At 50.8% G+C, this 25,485-nt stretch overlaps 1 protein-coding gene across 1 annotated transcript; it reads left to right on the top strand.

The window, feature by feature from the left end:
* Positions 1-11,723: 11,723 nt before the first annotated feature.
* Positions 11,724-25,014, top strand: PLA2G2C (phospholipase A2 group IIC). Its single transcript, XM_058551936.1, has 5 exons — positions 11,724-11,763; positions 13,649-13,793; positions 15,610-15,713; positions 24,373-24,562; positions 24,912-25,014. The coding sequence occupies exons 1-5, from the start codon at positions 11,724-11,726 to the stop codon at positions 25,012-25,014; spliced, it is 582 nt and encodes a 193-aa protein (XP_058407919.1).
* Positions 25,015-25,485: the final 471 nt, after the last annotated feature.

Here is a 25,485-nt window from a genome sequence, read left to right as displayed (position 1 = left end):
CCGTCCTAGACCAACTCCAAAGGGGACTCTGGGCACATAATTCTATAGATGTGTGAGCCAGAAAGGCAGAGCAATCGCCCTATGGTCACAAAGCCAGCTAGCAACAGAGCCTGAAATAGAACCCAGGTCCTGTGACACCCGGTCCTGTTCTTGAGGATGGGGCTTGGCGTCTCCCCAGCACTTACCACAGTCTGTCTCTTCCTTAGCTGTTTACATTTCTGTCTTCCCAACTACCTTGTAAACACTTTGGGGGCCTCTGGATTTGGCTTTTCCACCAGGGGTGCTCATGAGCGCTGGCAAAATCACACGGAAGCAGTGTTCTGACGCGTGGTGGGAGGCGTGAGCATTTCTCTGTGCAGGCCCAGAATTGCCAAATCAGGTCTCCCCCTCTTTCCTCGCCATCTTGGTGGCCCCTTTGCTAACACGGTTACCACCACCTCCTCCTCCCAGTCCCAGGCTGCATATTTCCCTGGACACCACAATGTCTTGGGCTCCCTGCCTCCCTCTGAATCGTGACCACCACTGTGACCGCTGCTCTCTCTGCCCACAGGCTGACCAGGTCTCTCCCAGCCCTCTAAAGACCTTCTGGTAACTTCCCAGTGCCTCAATGTCCCCAAGAAGCAGCATGTTTGGGTGCAAAGGACACAGGAGCCGGTGTCATAAGACCTGGGTTCTATTTCAGGCTCTGCCGAGAGCTAGCCATGTGACCATGGGACAACTGTTTGACCTTTCTGCTATGTCACTTTCCTCATCTATAGGATTGGCTATATGACCTTGAAGACATTATTTAAACACCTCTGAACATCAGTCTCTTTATCTGCAACATGAGGACAGTAATATGAAATAATGTAGGTAAGGCCGTAAGCAGCGGGTTTTGCACACAGTAAAGGCTTAATTAAGTGGTAAGGTTTCTTTTGCTTTTGTTCTTGCTTTTCTGCTTGTTGAGTGCTTTGTATTATTTTTGGTCCAAAAGCCTTACCTGTGGCTTCAGAGCCTTTCCCCAGAGCATCCTTGGTGGTTCCACTTCTTGTCACCTCTCACCAGCTGGGTGAATCTGGGGACTCATCCTGCCCTGCGCACTGCACAGAAATGCTGGAAGGTTGATTTCAGTGAGCTACAGCCTATGAAATTGCCTCAAAAATGTGAAATAAATGCTTCCTAATAAATTTCTTCTAACTCCACACTTTAATTGTATACTTACCTCGAATTCACTTACTGCAAGCTACCTTCATCACACAATCCTGAACAAGGTAGTTCAAGCCTCTCAGATTTGCACTCTGACATTACCATTCTGTGTGCCTTACCATTATTGCCTAATTTTAGGGAGTATCTTCTTCCTCTCCACTAAAACCACAACCAAACGAAACACAATATCCCTATACATTCCTGAAGTCCTACTCAGTTCAAATCTCCCCTCTCTTTCTTGACTTAAAGGCCTGTATGCTTGCTCCATTCTACTCACAGACTGAGTCTGTCCGCACTTTCCACTTCTCACCAGTCTTTCACACCCAATCTGGCTGCTGGGAGTTCAAGAGCCTTCTCCTTAGCATCAAAAAAGACTACCCATCTCCTCGTTAATTTAATCTATTTTATGATCAACTGTGAAGAACGAGTTTTTTTATAAACATATTTTAGTTTTACTTTAGTTCTAAAGTCTTTCACTTGTAATTAAGCAGCTCTGCACTTGAACTCAGGATGGCATGAGAAGGTCCTAATTGGCCAACGGTTCTGCCAAAGCTAAGCTGGACTGGGAAACCAGCTCCCCTCTCTGCCCACCTTCCCCTCCTCGGGGAATGGCTATTAATTTGCCACAGCTTCTACAGAATTATCACAGACTTGGCTTCTAACTCCCACACAAGCCTCGGGAAGGTTTAACTGTCAGTGAGTTTGGTAACTTAGAAACCTCTTCCTTAACAACTTTGACGAGCAAAGTCATGTGTTCTCACAGCTCTCTGCTGGATTATTTTTAACAGGAAAACTTGAGTATGTGCATGTACTTTCTATACCTTTTGGTACTATATAATTATCCACGTACAGGGGGTGTCATATTCAAGACACCCTGGTCATAAGATAACATGACTGTGAGCTATCTCAGAGAAAAAAAAAAAAAAAACCTCAATTATGACTAATTCCTATAAGCCCACTCATGGTTATTTAGAGACTAACACCTCCTTCAGGTAAAACCATTCCATCGAACCTGCTTCCATAACCCACTGCCTCCTCCCGGGTGCAGGGACCATCTGTTACATGGAGGAAACACCAACTCTCCCCAGCCTCTATCACATGGAGAGGAGAGGGGAGGGAAACAGGTGTTGGGGACCTGGACCAACTGTGCCTGTATATTCACACCTTGGGTCCCGAACTCCACCCACCCCCTCAGTCCAGGAAGGCTTCTGCAGCACCTGTCATTGTCCCTGTTCAGCTCATTTCACCACCTCTTAGGCCTGGCAGGCTCTCAACCACAAAGAGATTTGAGAAGATCTGAGCGTAGGCATCCATTAAGCTGCCAGCTGAATGGGCAAGTGGCCTGTTTACTTAAACATCATAGCTGCACCCCAGAGGCCTGCTAGGCATCAGGAAACAAACACTGATAACTGTTTCCAAGGAACTGCCAAAACAGCAGGTGCCCATTCCTTAAGATGAATTGCCAAATCAACTAGAAAAAAGGAAAATTTGATAGGAAAAGCGAAAGCCACATTCTTGCTTTCCAAAGGCACCCACCTCCCACCACAGGGTCAGACCACCCTATTCCACTCACAACCCAAATCTAAATTGACAGTAATGCAATAAAAAATAACCACCCACAGCCCATCTGCTGGTATATACCAAGAATGCATACATTTGAATTGATCTTTTAAAACTGTTTATCAGTTAATACTATCCCCTGCCAATGCCCCCTCCTCCTTTGGAGGCTTCAGGATGAAAACAATCAGAAGAACCGACAGAAGATGGTAGTTGACCTGAGAATGAGAAAACTGTGGTACCATTCTACCCCAGACTAATGATTAGAATACACTGTCCTATGCAGAGTGCCACGTTTAGCAGGAGGAGTGGAGAAATTGGACCATAAGCCACCAAGTGATCAAAGGTTTGGAAAAGGAATTGGAGATGAGTCCAACAGCGGAGGGGTGGGGGGTAGCTCAATTATTTCCAAGAACTGGCAACTCAGGAAGGAAGCAAGCTTAAGCAGCAGAAGGAGGGATTTGGGGGAGGGCAAGAAAGCCAGGCTAGAAAGTGAGAGTTGACTTGGGTGAAAGAGCACTGGTCTGGGGGAGGCTCAGATCTGGTTCCGGTCTCGCCGTGTGACGGGCTGTCCTGCTGTCCCTCTGGGTCTGTGTCCCGGTCTGTCCTGCCCAGCCAAGAGGGCATGGCCCAGCGGTTTCCTAGGCCCCTCGGCTTCTGCAGAGCCCGGCAGGTGTCCTAGTCCAGCAAGGGTGAGCTCTGGCCAGGCTGGCTTTGCCCCTGGGGAGTGGCCACTTCTCTCACGGCCCCTGCCCTGTCTCCCCGGGGGTCGCCCCAGGGCCGGCTCTGGGGAGGCCCGCCGGGTCCATGTACCGGGGCTCGGATCGGCCTCCCTGAGCCCCTTCCGGGCCACGGGAGGGAGGCCGGGCCGCGCTCACCTCGCAGCTGGGCTCCATCCGCCGCCGTCGCCCGGCTCCGTCCCGCTGGTAAACAGCCCGGGTCTCCCGGGCAACCGCGCAGGTGGGGGGCCACGTGCTTCCGGTGTGGGGTGTGGCCGGATTGGCCTGGCCGGGTGGGGTGTGGGGCCGGGCACGGGGGCGGAGGCCCGGGGGTGACCTGGACGTGGCCCGGCCTCACCTGCCTCCTCCTCTTCCTCACCTCGCCTGCCCCTCGTGCTCACCTCTAGGGGAGAGGCCATCATGGGGAGGGGAGCCCCGGCCTGGGGGCTGAGGGTGGGGTGCAGACTCACCTGCCTCAAACCCGTTTTGTGACCTTGGGTCAGGCCCTGACCCTGTCAGTGTCCCGGGCTTTCAGAGGAAGCTGCTGGACTGACTGATTTCTGGGAACTCTAGAATCTGAGTGGCTGCTTTTAGGGCATCTGTTTGAGTTCAGGACCACTTGTCTGCCTCATGTGTCCCCAGTGCAACCCTCTCCACACCAGTTCCTGGACCTCCTCATTTCCACGTCAGCCTCCCGCTCCCGGGCCACACCCGGAACCTGGTTGTCAGCCACCCCCGCACCTGCTTTGTCCCTCCTGCCCACGACCTCTAGTAATTCCAGCAGTTCCAGTCACTTCTACCTCGTTTGTCTTTCAACATCTTCCAGACTCCCGTCCGTGGCCTTCTCTGCTTTCTCTCTGCCTATCAACCTGCTTCTTCCCCATCCTGTGGAGTCCATGGTCCGTTACCTCAGCCAGTCTCTTGCAAGAATCCTCCATGCCCTTGTCGGCCTGTCTCTCCACCCCTCCCACCTGATGAAACCCCAGTCAGTCCTCCTACAACCAGGTACGGAGGAAATCATGACCAGCCACAGTTGTTGAGGTAGTGGAAGCTGGTCTCCAACCTCAACTGGACCCTCAACCCTACACAGACATCCTTCCACCTTCCCCAGCTCAGTTCTGTCTCCTTTCTCCTCAGTGGCTATTTCAAACCTTGTCCTCTCTCCTGAAATTGCCCACCTCTGCCCCCCTCCTCCCACTCAGAAGGTATCCTTACTTCCCTCTTCAGAGAGAAAATAGAAGCCATCATATGGAAAGGTTCTCAGCTTTCTGCCGTCAAATCTACAGACTTGCCTACTTTTGTCTCCTTGCTTTCCTCCTTCCCTCCTGTTCTAACGGGAGGGAACCCATCCTCTGATTCTGTCCAAGACTGCCTGCTCTCCACGACTGCGCTGAAGCCTGTTCCCTGCCACAGGGCCTGACATATGCACACCCTTACCATACTCCAGGCATTTGCTCCTGCTCTCCCCCCAGCCTAGAAGATTCTTCTCCACCTTCCCCAACCCCCGCCCCTTCCTTTGCCTAATGCTCGTTTACCCTTCAGATCCCAACTTAATGGTTGAAGATTTTCTTTCAAGATGGAAGTAAGATTGCTTCATAAGATGTCCTAACTGGACTCATGTCTGCCAGGCGCTGTTCTAGACTCTTGCAATATGCAAATGAATAATTTAGTGACTATATTATTAGAAGGTAATCTTAGTAGATATTCAAGAACCATATCATCAGAAAAAAAGAATTAGGATTCATTACCTAGTATTGTGGCAAAATATTTGCTCTCTTGTCTATCTTGGACACATGGACACAGGATTGCAACACAGCACAATTCTGACCCTCCTACGAGTTCACAATTTGGTTGAGAAGACACGTCGCATATCCATAACGAGTTACAAATCAGATGGTTTTCAATACAGTTTGAGCCAAGGGTGGAAAAGCAGGCACAGGCTGGACATGATTATGTCCAAGTGATTGGCAACGACAGGAAGTTCTTTGGGGCGTGGGAAGGAGGGGATCCTTTCAGTGGCGGTGTTTCTGCCCATCTCAGAAAAGAAGCGCCTGGTCTGTGGCTGCTGCTGCCGAGCACATGCAGGGAGGCATCTGAGGTCCCAGGGGGGTGGCGGTTGTAGGAGCTGATGGTTCTGCAGCTCTGTGCTGGTGGCTTATTTCTTGTAAATGATTCTGTCAGAAATATCTAAGCAATGCTCTTCAGCCTTTCAACGCCCACCCAAAAAAGATGAAAGTGGATTCTTCATCAGCTATTTTAATATCACCTAAGAATTATGCAATCTTTTGGAAAATCAAATTGGCTTCTCACCCCCTTTGTGTGTGTGTGTGTGTGTTGCCATGTGGGCATGCAGGGAAATGGTACTTATGCCCAGGGTGTTTAGTATTTGGCAGTGTGTCCCTCTTGCTCCCTGATGCCAAGTAACGCACAGCCCCAGGGGGAGGCTGGCGGGAAGGAAAGGAGCTGACCAGTCAACTGCTATGCCCGCCTGCTCTTTAAAGAGAGAGCTGATTCTGCTGCCTTTGTCCCTCCTCCTTTAAAGAGGGTGTCTTCAGGGGACGAACTCTGTAATGCCTGGTTCCTGGCACACGTGCACAGTGGATTCTCAGTAAACGTGGCCAGAGGTGAGTGCTCTGCCAGCTTAAGTGTGGACTCACCCTACTTCCCGGCCGTGGTCCCCTCTGCTCCCCAGCTCTCTCCCTGGGCTCCAGCCAGCTTGTTCCCCAAATGGGCCCTCAGCTTTTTCATCTCCAGGGTCTTTGCGCATGCCTGCCCCACCCTGCTCCCTTCCTTGAAGTTAATCCAAACTTGCTGATCCTTCAAGGCCCATCTTAAAAGTCACCTCTTTCATGAAGGCCTTTCCTGACCATCCCCTCCCTGCCCGCCAAACCTCATGTGCTTTTTCTGGTCCCTTTTGGTCCAGTGGAACATGCCCAAGATGGCACCACGCACCCTCACTAGGTCAGCTCCTCTAATCTTCACGATTCTCCTCCATGGAGCCAGCATTGGTCTCCTTTGCCATGGAAAATAGCTGAACCACCTGGCCCCCTCAGGTTAATGAGTGACAAAGCAGTTGTAGAACCCCATCCAGCAGATTCCAAAGCCCACCGTGTACCCCAGAGCCCTGCCTCCACCTCGGCATTCCCACACGGCACTTCATCTGTACCCGCCTATTGCTCAGGTCATAGCAGTTGCAGGCATGGCCTCTGGAGTAAGGCTTGAGTTTGAATCCCGGCTCCCTGATAGCTGAGGACCTGGGATAACTGATTTAACTTCTCTGGACCTCTGTTTCCATGTCTGTAGAATGGAGATGCTAAGAATAGGATTGTTGTGAGGGTGAAATGAGATAACACATGTCAAGGTCTTAGCACAATGCCTGGTACATGGTAAGTGCTTGGTGAGGGTTAACAGTCATTATCATCTTGTTTTCAGCTTACAGTGCACATCTCCTTCCGTAGGTTATGAGCTCCTTGTGGGCAGGACTTTGCCTGTGTCTCAGTCTCCTGCTTTGCCCACACAGTGCCTGCTTCATGGTAGGTGCTCAGCAAATGAGAATTAAATTAATGATGATGGTGATGCTGATTCCACAGCTGGCTTTTCTACTGAGAGATCCAGCAGGCTGCCGATTGGTATCCCCCCAGGGATATCTGGCTTGAAGTCTAAATGACCTCCCCCAGGGCTGGGCGGAAGGCGGGAGCTTCAATTTCTTAGCTTGTCCCCAAAGAGTATTTGGCCTCTTTTTGAACTAGAGACTTCTAGATATTGGAGTCTATGCCTAATCCTACCCTGTCTGTCCTCGATCCCATTAGACATGTTGATTGAGGTCATGGATAACCTTCAAGCAGAAGGTGAACTGGGTGGATATTCTGGTAGAGAGGCCAAGAGGCTGACACATTTAGTCCTGCCTCCCAGTGGATCAGCTTCCCGAGGGGAACTGCAAGAGGGAAGTTTCTGGATAATGAAACTTACACCTTGAAGTATTGCCTGTCTTATTTTTATTATTATTATTTCCCCCACATGACTGGAAAACATTCAAAACTTTATAGCCTACTTCCCAGTCTTCTTAAGCAGAACATAGCAAACACCGTAACTCACCTTGGCTACTGTTGACCAAGAGCTTTCCCCTTCAGGAGCTGGTTGAATCTTGCCTGCAATCCGTGCGGGCCAGAGTCACTGTCTCCACCTCACGCAGTAAGAAGCTAAGGCTCGGGGAGCTTCAGTGGCTCTGCCAGGAAGTGGTAGAGCCCCACTCCAACCCTCTTCTCAAACATAAAATCCGGAGTTATTTGCTCTCCATCTTTGCAGTCTCTTGCACAATGCAACACTTTCTTGGTGACTGGAAGTCGACAGCTGTGCTCCAGGAGCAACACTGTTGATGTGGCTTGAGCCATCTGCTCCGACACTCAGTGGCCCCGGGTTTGTAGGCTTAATCATTCCTCCCTCTCCTTTGCTTTCCTACTAAGAGCAGCCACTCTGGCTTCACTCCTGTTCATCCTCTGGGTCCGGGAAAAAGAGGCTGATATCTTGCTAGAGTTGCGTCTAAAATAAGAGCTTTATGGCATCTGCTTGGATGCTCGGCTGGTTTTTGGTTGTGTTTTCTCAGCTGTGTTTTGGATAGGTGCAGTGCTTGGCTCATGACCACAGGTAAGCGGAAGACCTGCTAAGGGGTTAGTGGAGATGCCCTTGCATTCAGGCACTCCTGGGGTAAGTCCTGGCTCTGTCAGTTTGCAGAGCAAAGTGCCTAACCTCTGCCAGTCTCTATTCCCCCATCCATCAACTGGGGCTGATCATCTGTGCGTCATCGGGAGTGAAAGAAGATTCAAGGATATAACCCATGTCCTTGCATTAGCCCCATTCTGGTTCTCAATAGGTTGTAGTTTTGTTTTGATTTCTGTAACTCAAAGCATGATAGGACTCTGACCATTCATTCATTCATTCATTCCTCAAATGTTTATTTACTGCCCATTTCTCTGTGCCTAGTTTCCTTATGTGCAAAATGAGCATAATAACAGTACTTATCCAGCTGGGGGATGTGAGGACTTAGTGAGTAAATATATATGAAGTGCTCAGAAACCATGCAAGATATAAAATAAGTGTGACACAAGTGTTACCCGCCATCATAATTAGTACTGGTTTGTGCCAGGCACTGTGCTAGTTACACTCTAGGTGGACAAAATAGAATGACCTTTGGCCTATAGATCTTGAAGTCTCCTTCCTCCTTATTTTCTCCATTGGGGGAAAAAGCCAACCAATGATTCCTCACTGTCTATGAAAGATGGACTGATAAGTCTGAGAGGGTAGCTCTTGGGGACCTGCCAATTTGCTGGCTGCTGCCCGAGACGCTGGCATGGGAGTTCATGCCCCCTTCTCTACCATGTTCTCGCCTGTTATCACGTCTCTGTGCTCTTGGTTTTGGTTCAGCACAATCCAAAGCACCCGCAGACGATTAGTCAAATGGAGAGAACCGTGTTCATCTCACCTAACTCGTAGCCATGAAGATCAGTGTCTGTGAAAATACTCTATAACCTTCAAAATGCCGCACAGACAAGAGGTGGAGGCAGGGAGCCGGGTGAGGTGGAAAGAGCACTGGATTTGGAGTCATGGACCAGAGGTTAAGTTGTGGCCCTACCACTTGGTAGCTGTGTGGAACTTTTTCGGTTACTTCTCCTCTCTGAGACTTGGTTTCTCAACTCTCAAATGGGAAAGTGATAGCCCCACCTGGTGGGGTCTTGATGTGCTGGGGTGGTAGTGAGGAGTAAATAGGAGCAGAATGCAGATTTACAGTAATTCAAGGCCCCCTCAAACACCCCCTCTTTCTGGAGGTGAGTTCGCTGCCCGTTCCTCTGAGCTCAAAGGCATTTATTTACACAACCACTAGAGCAATGCTCGTCACTCTACACGGGCTTAGACTGGCCTCCCTGAACACAGACTTGGAGACAAAGAAGTGCATTGCCAGGAGGCTCCCAGGAGAGAGACCTGTCAGGAAGTAAGAGAGGCGAGATTGAGGAGGGTGAGAAGCTGACCCACAGAGAGAGAGTCTGACCAACACTCAGAGAAACTGACACACAGAGGGAGAAGCTGACACTCAGAGGGAGAAGCTGACACATAGAGAAGCTGACACATAGAGGGAGAAGCTGACACTCAGAGGGAGAAGCTGACACTCAGAGGGAGAAGCTGACACATAGAGGCAGTTGCTGAGGCCTCAGCTAGTCCTCCAGAGAGCTCTGGGGCTCGGATGGCCTTTTCAGAACTGTCCTGAAGGAGGCAAGGGACCGACCCTTAAATTGTCACCTCAGCCAGGCATTGGCTACTCTTCCCCTTCTCACTGGGAGGGGTCATAACCTTTGACCAGACAGTTCCCTGCAGCAGAGGCAACTCCCAGTGAGAGAGCAGAGCAGGAGCAGCTGATATCCCTCCCTGGAGAGGGGACTGGCCAGACACTGTGCTAAGCATTCCAGAAACAGTGGAGAACCAGACGTAGAATTTCTGCATGGGGCTTTTCGTCTATATATGATCTATGTTTACCCATTTCGTCTCTCCAGCAGCTTGGAAGCCCCCCCTTGGGCCAGAATCTTGTCTCATTAGAAGAGTGCATAGTTGGTGCTTAATAAGAGTCCGTGCAATTTTGTTACCGGTAATGCACCCGGGTCCCTTTCTTTGTCTCCAAAGTAACATCACCTGCTAGTTTGAAAGATGTGAGTCCTTTCGTCATGGACTAAACCATTACACAATTATTTTTTCAGACTCGAAAGAGAAAAAGGAAGCCAGCCTGTAGAGATGGAACCTAATTTAGAAACATCTCGCGCAGTATTTGAAATGAAGGCTGGCTGGGACCAGGCGTGGTCAGGGCCCAGAATCTCAGCATCCGCCAGAATTTTGCCGCAGAGGGGAAAAAAAGCAAAGGTGTCTGATGAACTCTCCCGGGGCTCTGCAGCAGGACACCCATTTTGTAGTTTTCCTGGGGAACTTGGCCACAGAGAGTAAATCTAGCCGAAGCTCCGCACCTGCCAAATCCTCTAGGCTCAAACGAGCTGTTGTGCATACTCCAAGTCCTGATGTTATCAGATTCAGCCCGATGTATGAGGGGTGCAGAGAGACCACTTGTATTTAAAGAGAGCTGTTGACTGGTCCGTGGGCCTCCACCTGACAACATGGGACTCGGAGCCTACACTCTCGCCTGTCATCCTGTGGGAAGTGTGCTGAATACGGCTACCATTGCCACTGCTGACAGGAATCAGAAGGGCGTGTTTACCTGTGACAGCATTTATAGTGCAAAGCTGCTGACTTGAGTGATTTCAGTTGGTCCCCCACAAGTCTGTGCAGTAGGGTGCTCTGTGAGCTCGAGGAAGTTGTTCAAACTCTCCGGGCCTCATTTTCTCCACCTCTAAAGTGGTAATAGAACCTCTCAAGTTATTGTGAGGATTAGATAATGTAATACCCATGAAGCTCTTAAAGAAAACAGCACCCAGAATGTAGTAATTTCTTATTAAATGTTTGCAATTGCTGATAGGTAATTTTAGTCTCACTTTATAGGAGAGGAAACGGAGGTCCACAGGGGCTAAGTTTATGAATAAGACACCTGGGTATCAAGGAAGGAAAACATGGGGACCAACGTGCAAATGGGGCCAGACTTTCCTGTGCTGCCTTTCCATCATGAACCCATTACAGTCATGCGCTGCGTGACGACGTTTCAGTCAATGACGGAAGCGTAGACGACGGTGGTCCCATAAGATTGGTACCGTACTGCCTAGGTGTGTAGTAGGCTATACCGTCTAGGTGTGTGTAAGGACACTCTATGATGTTTGCACAATGACGAAATTGCCTTATGATGCATTTCTCGGAACGTATCCCTGTCGTTAAGCAACTCTTGACTGTATATGCCTTAAACTTGGGAACAGAGGAAATACAGACTCCTCAAAAGAAAAAAAAGTTGAAGGGATAAGGTTGCCAAGGAAGGAAATTAAAAAAAAAAAAAAAAAACGCTTGCACTTTTCAAACTATTGAATCCTTCTTATCTTTATATTTAGATCTAAATACCAGAAGGGGTATCATATTCAGAGGTAATTAGGTTTGAAAAAGCTCTCATTGCTCTGAGCCCTCCACGAGGGCTTTTGAAGGCTTGTGCTGTGGTGGGGGTTTTGCACCCACCTAGCCTCGCCTCATTTTGGTGGTTTCCTCCCCCGGCAGGAGTTCAACTGGCAGACCCCTCAGGAGCAGAGGAAGGTGTGATCGTGGTGCCTTGGCCCCCTGGTCTCCTCGGGAATGAAGGTCATCGGGGTTCTCGTGGTCTTCGCCTCCTGCCGTGAGTAGCAGCAGCTGGGAGAGCTCTGAGGTGCTGCCCTCCTGTCTGGGTGTCTGTGTCTCCGGTGGCCCCTCCTGAGGCGGCATCTGTTGAGGGAAAATCACCAGCCACTAAACAGAGAATCAGGAGTGGGGCGGGCCCCCACCGGAGTCCTGTTACTTCTGTTTCTTCTGCAAAACGGGCTGATCCCCAGTTTTGGAATCGCACAAAATTTCTGGGAAACCAAAGTTTGCTCACTATTTGCTATGAAAGAGGGCATTTGATTACTGTTTTACCGCACACACCCCTTCAGGAGTCTTTTTTTTCCTTTAGATGCTAGTTGCCTTTATTTAAAGTCATGTGGGTTCCAGAACAAAACCGCAGACATGTATCTGGCTAATTGAGCAACTACTAATTCTTAACAGGAAGTCATTCTTATGGTGACTTATGGAATAATTGGTAATTGTAAGTCACTGCTACCAGGAGATCAGATTACGTACCTCTGCTAAGTCAAAGAGAACTTACTAGGAACAGTGCTGGGTCTGTTGGAAAACTCTTCGACTCTTTGATTTTATTAGTTGAGTAGAGATTTGTCTAAATCCATTTTTCTATGTTTCGGCTACATAGCAATAACTTTTATGTCCCTAAGTCAAAATGTCAAAAATGGGGTTCCTATTTTCGCTTAGTCAGTGGTGGAATTTACAGTTTTCAAGATCATGGTGTGGGGGCACCTGTATGCAGGAGGGCCACTTCTGCAGCCCCCACAATGTGCGCCCAAGATCAGCACCTGAGTGTGGTCCCCCCTCTCTCCAGGGCCTGCTGGGCAGCGGTGACCATCTCTGGGCTTTGGCCCCCTCTGTGGTGCTTTGTGACAATAAGGCATCCAAAACCACAAAGTGAGATGGGAAGGCTCCTAGGAAAATGTCCCCAAACCCTCTGTCTCTGTGTTTCTTCTTCAAGTTCATGTTTTTATTTTATTTTTACTGCAAAATTAATACATGCTTGTAATTAAAATGTAAAATAAGTGAGTACAGAGTGACAAGATAAAACTTCTTTTCATCCTTCCCAGACCCCAATCTTTTTCCTATACCCAGATATGACCACTCTTAAGAGTTCGATATACATTCTCCTAGGCCTTCACACACACACGTATTTCAAACATTTAATAGAAAAGTAATAAATGCTCAGTATAAAAAATATCAAGTTGCATAAACATATATAAAATAAATGTTGCCTGTTCTTTTCTCCACCTACTTCCTCAAGCCCATTGCCTAGAGATAGTGCTATTAAAAGTAATATGTTTTTAAGACATCATTTACTTATTATCCCCCTGTCAGTGGATATGTGGGTAGTTTCCAATTTTTTGATATCACAAATAATGCTGCAACAAACATCCTCATATATATTTTTTCCTCACACTTTTATAAGCATTTTGTAGAAGTAAAAATTGCTGGATCATTTGCCATTTAAAAAAAGGGATCAAGGGCATCTTTTCTGCGCCTAAAGTATTTTGTTTCTCCTATGAGACTGTAAATGCCCCAGGATATTTGTAGGGACCGGCATTTCTGGCTTTGAACTTTCCCATTAAAACTTCTCATTAGACCCAAGGTGTTTCTGCCCAGGACGGTGGGTTTTTACTTTTGGAGGGAAGACTGGAGTTGATAGTAGACTATTGTCCTGAACGTCATGGAAACTGGGTTCTCATTCTGGGCTAGCAAGAAATTAGCTGTGACATGTGGTAGATCTGATCCTATCTTCTTTCCCTTAAAGGGGCCGATGATCACAGCCATGCCCATGCACCATACAGGGGTCTCCTGATGTCCCGAATGCAGAGCATCTAGTCAGCGGATGCCAAGGGGCATGGCACTCATTGCGTCTTTTCTTCTTCCTTATTTCTCATTGGCAGTGATGGCCCTCACCCACAGCAGCTTCTGGCAGTTTCAAAGGATGGTCAAACACATCACTGGGCGGAGTGCCTTCTTCTCATATTACGGATATGGCTGCTACTGTGGGCTTGGGGGCAAAGGGACTCCTGTGGATGACACTGACAGGTGCGTGCAGAGGCTCCGAGGCCTCCTGTCATTTGATTTGCCTTGAAATCCATGCTTAAAGCGACAGGGAATGGGACTTTTGCATTGCAAGTAACAGAAACCAGTTCATGTGCACAGAAGAAAAAATCTGAATGGAAGTGAAAGGAAGGTCTTGAGGAACCCGGGGCCAGGGCTGGCTTCCTGAATGTGTGGCCCATGCAGTTCACAGGGCTGGTGTTCCTAAGGGCTGGCACGTGGTTTACTGCTCTGCTGTCACCATCTTGAAATTCTCAATGATGTTTGAACAAGGACCCCCGCGTTTTCATTTTGCACCAGGCCTCACAAATTACGTAGTCGGTCCTGCTCAGAGCTCTAGAAATGTTTTCAGTCCTCAGTCCTCGTGATCAAACAGGTTCTTCTCTCAGCTCCCCAGTTTTTAGGATTATAGGTGCAGCAAGGCTGACTCTCTGTCTCTCGGTCCTAATTCCATATTCTGGGAGAAAGAATCCTAGGGGCCCAGTTTGGAAAAGTTGTCCTTCCGGGTAAGGTCACCTGGCACAAACTTGGCTGCCAGGCCTGCTCCTGAGGACTGGGAGGGAGTGTGAGTTCCTAGAAAAAGTGCAGCTTGGTGTAATCTGGCGAGGAGATGGGAGGTAGCAAACAGGAGAGTTTGCATGTTGTTTCATTTGAAGAAATAAGAAGCAAAATGTTCCTCGCCACTTTCAATCTAGTGTCGATAAATATGCCCCCACTCCTGGGGCTTCATTCCTCTGGGTTGGGCTCATGAGACCATGGAATGTTCCCCCTGGAAGGACCCCAGAGCCCTGGAGGGGAACTGACGCTGATGAAGTGCCCATCATGTGCTGAGCACCAGGATTGATGATTTGCACCCAGGGCCTAATTTAACCCTCTCAGTGAATGGCCGAGGTAGTGTTACCATCCCCATTTCACAGGTGACAATGATGAGGACCCACTAAACCAAGTGGCAAAGCCCAAAGACACGCAGCCTGTGAGTGGCAGAGTCAGGATTTGAACAAGAATTTGCCTGTTCAAAGTCTGGGCCCTTTGATGCTCTGTGCCTGCCCTTCCAAGTCCAAAGGCTGCTGTGAATTTTAACACTATTAGCCAAAGACAACAGACAGCAAAGAGCCAACTTGCAGGTGGGGATGGTGAGAGAGGAAGACAGAAGCGTCTGGCCCAGGGCATCAGCAGAAGCATTTTCCTTTTCATGTCTTAGAATCCAGTCCCAGGTCTCTGCCTTCCTGCCCCTTGTGCGCTGGTTGAGGAAATGAGCTGAGGCCGTTGCCTGCCCAGCTGTTTTCTCTCCTCCAGTGTTCTCCCTTCCTGCCCCTGGCCGACTCTGAACACCATGAGAGCAAGGACTGAAGGGTCATGTATGTTTTAGCTTCTCAGTCGTCTCCTCAGAAGCTATCACAGAGCTTGGCACACAGTAGGTACTCAGTAAAAAGTCATTAAGTGAAGGAATGAGTCACACGGACCTAGATTTGAGTACCGCATCTATCATTTTCCTGCGGTGTGTATAATTTTGGGAAATTCACCTCTCTGAATCTCATTTCCTCCCCTATAAAATGGGGACGATAATCACACTTCACAGGGTTACTGTGAGGAGCTGTGACGGCAGGAGGTACTAGAAAGGGCTCACTCACTGTTAGTGGTTGTTTTTATTATTTTTAATATGATGAAGAATTTACCTCCCTACCTTCAGCACCTCCTCGCTCAGGGGAGGAGGCAGGTGAGTCCTCACCCATCCTCTGCCTGGTCCTCCAGGGCCTCACCCACAGGGAAGGCCCCCACCTCCCTCTGGTCTGGCCCCCAGATGCTGCCTGGCGCACGACTGCTGCTACGAGAAGTTGAAGCAGCTGGGCTGCCAGCCCGTGCTGAACAGCTATCAGTTCCACATCGCCAACGGGACCGTGCTCTGTGAGTAGCCTTCTCTGTAGAGAAACGTCTTAACCTGAGCCTTTCCTTAATGTCTGCCTCCTCGCAGACCCAGAGAACTTTTAGGAAAGGAGATTTTTCCAAGTGCTTTGGGATGGAAAGCAGCAATTCTGAGAATCAGAGCATTCGAGTCCTTGCTTGGTCTCCCTCTGGTCTCTCCTGTCCACAGCTGTATCTCCAGCACCCTCCAGGAGCACGGAGCCTGGTGCCTGGCGAATACTATGTGCTCAATAAATAGTTGTCGACTTGAGATTACGTTGAATTTCGCAGCTTCGCGTGGCAACTGTTGCTGTTGAGAACATTGCTCCTTGTGCCTGTCGTGTGTTAACAAAGGAGCTCGGCCGTCTTTCAGATGAACAAATATTTGTGAGGGCGACTGCATGCCAAGCACTGTGATAGGTGCCACGGGGGACACAGGAGTACATAGGTGGGGCCAGGGAAGGGAAGTCACATGCCATCGAGGCCATGCAAGGAGGAGGGCAAAGGACAGGCTGGGCAAGGACTGAGTGTCCAGCACGTGGGGAGCGGCCCCAAATATCCCGCAGCTTGTTCTGGACTCTGGGTGTGTGGGGGGCAAGTTCAGTCTAAAGAGCAAGCATGTTGGAAAGCGCTGGGCTGGAGCCGTCTTGCAAATGCCATTCATTCCAGTGGAGCCAGTGGTTTGAACGCCCCTTAGAGCGTGCATCTCGCCTCCTGCCTGGCCTTGTGGAGTTGCGTGGACCACTTTCCTCCCCGAGTGTATTTATTCACAGCTGGAGTGTATCTTGGAGTTCATCTGTCTCCTCCCGAGGTCAGGGAACCACCTCCCTTCCCCTCATCTCCCCACTTTTAGTGGGTGCTCAGCGCTCAGACTCCAGGTCTCCCCAGTGCCCCCACCCAGGGCTCCGGCTCAGGACACACCAAGACCCACCAAGAGTTAGGACTGCGCAGTCTCCCTGGTCCCAGTGGTGAGACCTGAAATGTAGTGGGCTGGGGACTCAGTCCCCTGCAACAGGAGGGCGATCTCCAGCTCTGCTTCTCTGCCTCCACAGCCCCATGCCCCTGGGCACACTGTCAATGGGGAGAGAACCCCTTTTCTTCTATGTGAGCTCTAGGAGACTTCCTGTGTTGGAGCTCTCTGGCCATGACCATCTTCAGGCCTAAAGCAAAGTGTCTCTTCTGTGAGGCCCCCAAAGCCACGTCCAGGAGATGGGAAGGGATCAGGGCCAAGTGGAGGGGCCGGCGACGGGGACAAGAGGAGGTTGCCCCCAAAGCATTGTTTGCTTTGGCGTATGATGCCCTCCGGGGGCCCGGGACCAAGGTTCTGACCACCTCCTCCCACCCCTCTGGGCCCCACACTGGGGGCGGGGAGGAGAGGAGCGGGGAAGTGTGACTGTTGGTTGGTGAGGGAGGGGGCACACAACAGAGGTACCCCCTGACTCTTCTCAGCCTGGCTCATGCTCTCGCTTTCTCGGTTTCGTCTTACCTCTTTTCATCCTGATCTTAACATCTGTCACGTCAAGTGTTACCTTAACATCGTTGAAAAGGCATCACTTTTAGAAAATATAAACTCAAGGAGGAAAGAACTCCCCCAAAAGTGCAGGGACCGAGGAAGAAGGGAAGAGTGCCCTGAGGAAGGAAATGGAATTTCAGCAGGTACAAAGGGCCTTCCTGCACTGTGGTCCCAGGCCCAGACCAAGCCTCTGCCCTCGGCTCCTGCGGGCTGGCTGCACTCATGAGGCCGGCCTGGGCACTCTGCACCTGGTGTAGTTTCCCTATCAACACTCTTCACCCTCCCATGTGGGGACCAGAGCCACAGCTCGGGACCCCAGAAGATGGAGGAGATGGAGGAGAGTGACCTGGGGCAGAGGCTGGAGCCCTGGGTGGTACCACACGGAAACATCCTCGCCTTAGCACGTGCAAGAGGTGCAGGCAGGGGCTGGGAGCTGGACCGGAAGGTGGCCTGGCCTGTGCTTTCTGCAGGTGCCACTCCTTGCCAGGCAGCAGCAGCCAGCTGCTCCTGAAGCTTGACCAGGGCTCCCGGAGTCCAGAGCCCTTCTTAGGAAGTTAGCATGGGGGACACTTCCCCGTCACCACCGGGTCATCAGCATCCCCTCCTCAGCTGACCCTGCCAGTGAGTACACACCCCCACCTTGCCGAGCCCCTGCTCCTGGGAGCTGGGTGACTGGGTTCTAATCCTAGGTCTGCTCTTGATATGTGCTGAGACCTCAAGGGAGACCCAGGCACGTCCATTCACTTGCCCAGTGTTGACTGTGTCCCTTGGGTGCCCATCCAGAGCCAGCACTGGGCCAGGGGCCAGGGGTACAGAAGAAGGCAGCCTCCGGCCCTGCTCCCTTGGTGTTCTCCAGAGCTGAAAACGCCCTTAGGGACCATCCAGACCCACCCCTCATTGTAGTGATGGGCAGACTAAAGCCCAGAGAGAAGAAGGGTTTGATCCAAGTAACAGGCAAGATTAAAACACATGTGTCTTGAGCCTTTCCAGTGCTCTGGAACACACTTCCTGGCCTGAGTGTTTGGGGCCTCAGTTTCTTTATCCATAAAATAGGTTCAGTAACAGCAGCTGCGGTTGATGAGCATCTGTGACAGACGCTTCACACACTGCACCTTGAACCCCCGCAGTAAACCTTGGAGGTGGGCATTGTTCTCCCCATTATTGAGGAGGACCCTAAGGCTCAGAGAGGTTAAGAGAGAAGGCCAAGGTTACACAGCAAGGGAAAGAAGAGTCAGGATTTGGAGCCAGGTCTTCTGACTCCAGAGCTGGTGCTCCCATGCACACTGCCCTCCCTCCCCAGTGGCAGGGGCGGTCGGGAGGGTGATGGAGATGCGCTTAATTGGAGGGTTCACACAAATGCAAGTCTTATTGTTTGCAGGACTCCGGTTACAACGCTCAGCCCTGGCCCAGGAGAGGCAAAGAAAAGCAGATGGAGTTTGCTCCTCTGTAATGCCCCAGATCTTTCTGTTCTAGCTCTGTGTACCCTGCTAAGAGGCCCAGAGAGAGCGCATGCTTTGGAGTCAGGCAGAGCTGGATCTGCGTCCCAGCGTCTCTCCTTCTAGCTGGATAATTACACAACCACCCTGGGCCTTAGTCTCCTCATCTGTAAAATGGAGACAATAATCTGCACCTCGTATGGTCGCTGTAAGGGTCGACGAAAGGGTCTGGCCCATAGCAGGTGCTTAGTTAATTTAGAAATTGAGATTTCTTTTTTCATCTAAGTTTTCTTTTCCCCTTTATTTTATGGAAAAGCCCTGGGAATTTTTCTTATTACTGTTGAGAGATTTCTTTGAAGCATCTGCTCTGCACTTGCATCCCCTCGACCTAATGCCATTAACCTGTGATAGAATAAAACCTCTCCCCCCACCCCAGTCACCCTGCAATTCAAAGAGCTGCCCTGCAAGGGTTAACTGCCTCCCCAGCCTCCAAGTTCTGAAATCCCACACCCAAGCCTGGTCCCCGGTTGCCTAGCAACCAGTGGCTGCTGGGGATGCAGGGGAGGGAAAAGAGAAAAACAACGGGTCTGTCCACCTCTCTAAATGTCACTGGGAGATCAGGGCAGAGAAAGGCCTGTGACCTGAGCCCTGGGGCTGGTGGGGAATGCTGCTCTTGGGCAACCAGGATGGTTGTTATCCCTCCTTTGAGTGGGCTTACATAAGGGCTTGGCATTTGCAAGGGACTTTAAGATCAGCCAACGGTGACACCCCCTCCACCCACACATGCATGCATATGTTGTGCAGGGAGGAGCCTGGCTGTGGGAGGCAGAGACTGGGTTCCAGCCAACGGTACCACTGTTACCTCCATCTCTGAGCCTCTGACGTCTCCCTCTGCCAAAGGGGGAAGGTGAACATGGTCACCACTGGAGTTTGCGGTTTGCAAAGATCTTTCTCCTTTAGTACAGAATGTATTGCTCACTGACACATCACCCTTTTTCTCTCTTAGCATTTGTCTCTACCTGACATTATCTTGTTTACTTATTTGTTTACTTCTGCATCGACTTTCTCCCCAACTAGAAGGTGAGCTCCGTGAGACCAGAGAGCAAGCTTGCGTTGTTGGGTGGCACTCATGCTCATAGAGCCCCCAGAGAAGGATGCCCCCAGATATGCAATGTGGGGTCCTTGCTCAGACCTATAACCCTAGTCCCTAGCCAAAGGCCAGGCACATGTTAGGAACCCAATACCTGTTTATTTAATGAGTGAATGAATGGAAAAACTCTTGAAATAGTTGATGCAAGTATCTTTATCCCCGTTTGAAAGCTGAGGAAACAGGCTTGGAGCAAAACACTTGCCTGAGATCCTAAAGCACGCGGGTGGAAGATCTGGAGCTGGAGCCGGGCTTCCTGTTTCCTGGGATGGGGCTCCTTTCACTGCCCCTCAGGTCATGCAAGTCTAGCCAGGGAGGCGGTACCAATAGTGAGGGAGCGTTCACTGTGTGTTCGAGGCTGAAGATCTGCAATGAAAAGATAAGCTGCCTGCCTGGAAGGAGCTGGCGTTCAGGCTGGGAGACAGACCATAAAATATTCAGAAATAAAGATACATTTGGGTAGTGACAAGTGCTATGAAGCATCTAAGACAAGGTGACAAGCTAAACAGTGACAACAGCAGGGGGAGGGAAGGATGGGCACTTTGGGTGGCCGAGGAAAGCCTCTCGAAGGAGGTGGCATTTAGCCAGCCTGGTAGAAGCAGAGAAGACAGGAAGTGAGGGGAGATGAGGTTGGGTCCTGCAGGGCTGGGTGGACAGGGGTAAGGAGCTCACCTTCTACTTCAATCACAGAGGGAAGCCATCTGAGCGTTTGAAACAGGGAGTGATATGCACTAATTTGGCTTTAGGAAGATTACTCTGGCCACTGTGCAGAGAAGTTGGGGAGCAGGAAGGAAAGAGGGGGAGCCATTAGTGGGCACTGGGGAGAAGTTAGCACAGCTTGGGTCAGGGTAGTGAAGTGGAGATAGAAGTGTCAGATGCGTGTGTGTTGGAGGTAAATTGACAGGACCTGTGGATGGATTAGATGCGGGGTACGAAGGAAAGAGAGGCTGAATCCAAGGTTCTCGGCCTGAGCAGCCATAGACAATGGTGTCATCCGCTGAGCTTGCGCAGATGGGGGAAGAGCAGACTGTGAAGACACAGCAAGAGCTTGGCATGAACCTGGGTGAATTTGAGAGGCATATCGGACACCCAAGGGGAAGTCAAGTGGACGTGAGCATGTTGGAGCCTAGCGCTCAAGGGACATGTCTGGGCTGGGATGAGAATTGGAGAGTCAACAGTGCTCAGATGGTGTTTAAAGCCCTGAGACTGAACAAGAGCACCCAAGGAGAGAACTTAGAGACCAGGACGGAGGCCTGGGGCGTGGATGGTTAGAGGCCTGGCAGGCGGTCTGAGTTGGCCGTAGGCAGGAGTGGAGACCTTCTTGCTTTGTCTCATTTGAGGAATTATGTTTCATGGAATGAGAAGGAATATCCTGAGGCCGTCAGTTCCATTCTTCATGCCTCAGTTTCCCCATTAGCAAATTGGAAGATGCAGGATCTGGATCTAGGCTTGTTTTGAAAAGATGGCTTCCATAGATGGCATTTCTTGGGCTAGGCCTGCCTCTTCTTCCAGGCTGTGACAGGCCTGATCCTACCACAGCTTCAGATGCCTGCAGAAATGACAGTCCACAGCCATAGACCACTGCTCAAGATAGGTTCCAGAAGGTCTGGGGACTGGGCAAGCCATGGGAGGTAGAGCTGATGTCAGGAGCAAATTTTACCCCACGCATTGGAGAGGATCTGAAGACAAAGCAACGAAGGGAGAGGGACGTGAAAGAAAGGAAGAAAGAGGTTCGGAGAACTGAGATGGAAAAGAAAAAGAGAGGAACAGAAGGCAAAGAGATAGAAAGAGGAAGGACAAGGAAGAGGAAAGGGAGAGGAGGTGGCTGAGGCAGGGCGAGAAGAGTGTCTCCTCTCAGGTTTCCAGGGAGACAGCACCTGGTGAGTGACAGCATAGGGCGCCTGGCCTTTTTGGGAGGAGAGCGAGGTTGAATGGGCCGGGGCCCTGCACCCAAGTAGCCCTGTCCCCTGAGAGGACCAGCCATACGACCAAGTGGGCCCCTGCAGACCGCGGCAGCTGCCCTGGGCGGGGAAGCAAGGGGCGTGCTGGATACAGACGAGGGGGGAGAGGTCTGGATGAGGACGGGGACGGGGGCTTTCGTGGGGCTCCCTGGGGGGCTGGGGCTTGGTGGATCCTGAAGGATTTCCACAGATGGGGAAGAGGGAGTGCCAGGGCAAAGGTGATCCAGGCGTCGGGAACAGTGGGAGCAGCAGAAGCCGAGAAGCGAGGCGTGAACATCGCTGGCACATTTCCTGAGGGTGAACGGAGAGGTGCCGCTGAAGCGTAGGGCGGCTGTCAACGTGTCCTGAGAAACCAAGTCTCCAGGGAGCTGTGGGAGGACAGCTTCCCGCGGGAACTGTGGACTTTGGAGAGGGACAAAGACAAACAAACAGACCACAGCCAGCGCTGGGTCCGACTTCTTTTTCCTACGTGTGAGGCTAAGGTGCCCCATCCTAATGCTAACAAGCGTTTCCAGAGCACTCTGTGTGCTGGGGACATACCACCACTCCATCTGTAAACAATAACGACGAAAATCCTCACAGCCATCCTGTGAAGTAGACACCGTTGTTTATTTTTGACACTATTATTTTTATCACCATTTTCTATGAGGATACTGAAGCTGACTTGCCCAAGGTCAGCCAACCAGGGAGTCTGACTGCCTCCCTTCTTCTCTGCCAACCCTTGAAAGAGAGTGGAACCGGGGTGGAGTTATCTAGAAAGAGGAAGCTGTGCCTTAGGCACCCCCTACACACACACACACACACACACACACACACACACACACACACACACACGGGGCACTACAGCTCTGACTACTAAATAAAACATCGCCATCTAGTGGTGACTCAGACAAAGGGCAGACACCTGATCCCAAAGGCCCATAGAGGTTTCATTCATTTATTCACCACTGTTTGTTGAGCGCTCACTATGGGCCAGCGTTGGTTCTGCATGCAGGGGATACTGTGATGGACAAGACAGACAAGGTCCCAGCCTCACAGAGCTTAGTATCCACTGGGGACAGACAGACACAAGCAAGTAAACAAATAAGAGAAGTATGGGTTGTGAAACGTACCAGGAATGAAATAAATGGGGATGTGAGGGAGAGTGACTGGACAGAGCTTTAGATCAGGTGGCGGGGGAGAGCCTCTCTGAGGAGGGGAAATCTGACCAAGACCCAAAGGGTGGGGTAGATCCAGCCACATGAAGATCCTGGAGAGGTGTTTTAGACAAAGAATAGCGAGTGCAAAGGCCCTAAACAAGACAGAGCAAGACATGTGACATAGAGGCCAGTGTGCCTGGCCAGGGCAAAGGTGGGAGAGTGCAGAATGAGGATGGAGAGGTTGGCAAGGGCCAGGTCATGGCACGCCTGCTCTGGAGTCCATGGCGAGGATTTGGGATGTCTTCCCCAAATGGTAGGAAACCACAGTGAGGCTTTAAGGAGGAGAGGGAAGCTAATTCAGGTTACATTTTAAGAAGGTCCCTGTTTATTTCCTTCCATTAGGGAGGAAGAAGCCAGCCCTGGTGGTCAAGTGGTTAAGATTCAGCACTTTCACCACCATGGCCCGGGCTTGTTTCCCCGTCAGCAAACCACACCACCCGTTTGAGGGTTGTCATGCTGTGGCAGCTGCACGTTGCTGTGATGCTGAAAGCTGTGCCACCTATATTTCAAACACCAGCAGGGTCACCCATGGTGGACAGGTTTCAGCGGAGCTTCCAGACTAAGACAGACTAGAAAGAAGGGCCTGGCCACTCACTTTCAAAAAAATTGGGCATGAAAACCCTGTGAATAACAGTGGAGCATTGTCTGATACAGCACCAGAAGGTGAGAGGATGGGACAAAAAGACCGGGCAGGATTCCGCTCTGCTGTACACAGAGTCACTAGGAGTTGGAATCCTCTCAACGGTGCTAACAGCGACAGGGAGGAAGAGTTGGTGGTGACAGGGGTTGGGGTAGTGGCCAGGAAGATGCAGAGAGGAAGGCAGAGCATGAAATATTTTAAACGTAGAGAAATCAGTGGAACTAGCTGGTGGACTGGATGTGAAAAGCGAAAAGGGGGGAGGAATCGAGGTTGGCTGCTAGTTTTCTGGCTCGAGTAGGAGGCGGTGCCATTTATGGAGCAGAGAGTGTGGGTGAAGGACAGGCTAGGTGGGCGGAGGGAGCATTTACATCAAGTGTTCCCTTTCGGGCGTCTTAAGTTGGAGACAGCTGAGACGTCCAAGTGAGATGTCAAGCAAGCTGTTGGAAATATGAGATGAGTGCTGAGAAAATGCGTCCCGTTACCTTGTTCTGTGTGCTGCCCAGGGGCACTGACTCGGGGCGCCCTCCCTGCAGCCCACACTCCTCCCTTCTCTTGCTTCCTTGTAGGCTTCTCCTCACTGCAGTGCTGTGGCATGCCCACGTGTGATCAGGGAAGAGCTTGGGGATGAAAAAAAAAGGACTCTCAGTCTCTTTCCTTTCTGTTTTCAACCCTTGACCCCTTGCAGGGAGCTCCCTGTTCTCCCAACCGTAGCACCAAACCCTGGGGGTGGGCTGGGAGCCCCCGGTGACCCTATGTCTCTCTGCAGGTGAATGTGCCCTCGGTCCTGGTGCTGCCTGCCTCTGTGGGCTGAGGGCCTGCGAGTGTGACAAGCAATCTGCATACTGCTTCAAAGAGAGCCTGCCCACCTACGAGAAAAACTTCAAGCAGTTCTCCAGCCGGCCCCGGTGCGGCAGGCGTAAACTCCAGTGCTGTGGGGCCCCGGGGTCCCCTTGTTGGTCAGCACCTGCTCCAGAATCTTCCAGGAAGCCCCTCACATCTTCCCCACGGGCTCCGGTTTTTGCAGCTCACGCTTCAGCATCCGGCCTAGGGCACTCCTCTGTCCCTCGGCATCGGGGGACTGGAGATCAGCCATGGAAGAGACAAAGCCCTGGCCTTCTATGGAGGGAGACAGACCGTAAATATACACACAAATAAATGATACCCTCCAATAGCAGTCAATGCTAGCAAGCAATAAAACAAGGTGTCGAGGTAGATGTACCGAACCCCCATCCCATGAAGCTTCCAGGAGGAGAGAGACCCCAGGATCTACCCTAAACTCTGCCTCCACCCCTACCCCATAATCAGGATGCAGGGTGGACTTGGGAACCAAGCCCACAACCCAGATCAAGCTGGGAGCCAAGCAGACATTCTGGAAAACAAGGTCGTGGCACCCATGCCGAGGACCTGAGAGGCTCACTTGGAGTTTGTTTCCCATTTTCTCAAGTTCTGCCTTCTGAAATCCTCAGGTAGGGAGAAGTTGATGCCATTGTCACCTCTCAGGAGACGGAGCACCATGGAACCTCAGCACCCACTGCTGCTGTGCGGATGTCCTGGTCCAGGCGGATGGCAAAGAAATGGATGGAGAAAGAGGGCATGGGAGAGGGGATCAGAGGTATCCAATGTTTCCATCCAAATTTAGAAGCTCCTGGTTATATCAGACTTAAATTCTAATAAATATTGAAGTGATCTAACTGGGGTGGATTCTGATCTTTATAATGCCCAACTGGTGTGGCAGGTTGCAAAAACGACCACAATTATTCTTACCTCTCTGTATCCTCACCTCTCACGATGCAATGCTCAGCTTCTCAGCTAGAGTCTGTTTTCCCCACTCCTTAAGGCTGAGCCGGCCTTGTGACCTACTTTGGTAAGTAGAATGTAG

Source organism: Diceros bicornis, chromosome 13 (assembly GCF_020826845.1).
Source record: "Diceros bicornis minor isolate mBicDic1 chromosome 13, mDicBic1.mat.cur, whole genome shotgun sequence".
Taxonomy (NCBI): domain Eukaryota; kingdom Metazoa; phylum Chordata; class Mammalia; order Perissodactyla; family Rhinocerotidae; genus Diceros; species Diceros bicornis.
Note: the sequence above shows the minus strand (reverse complement) of the source record. Positions and strands in the feature narration are given on the sequence as shown.

Bases quoted from the DNA above. Each gene is read 5' to 3' on its own strand.
- PLA2G2C (XM_058551936.1), top strand. From the start codon at position 11,724: ATGAAGGTCATCGGGGTTCTCGTGGTCTTCGCCTCCTGCC. The intron at 13,794-15,609 runs GTGCGTGCAGAG...TCTGGCCCCCAG, and splicing joins CCTGTGGATGACACTGACAG to ATGCTGCCTGGCGCACGACT. The intron at 24,563-24,911 runs GTCAGCACCTGC...CCCCATAATCAG, and splicing joins GCCCCGGGGTCCCCTTGTTG to GATGCAGGGTGGACTTGGGA.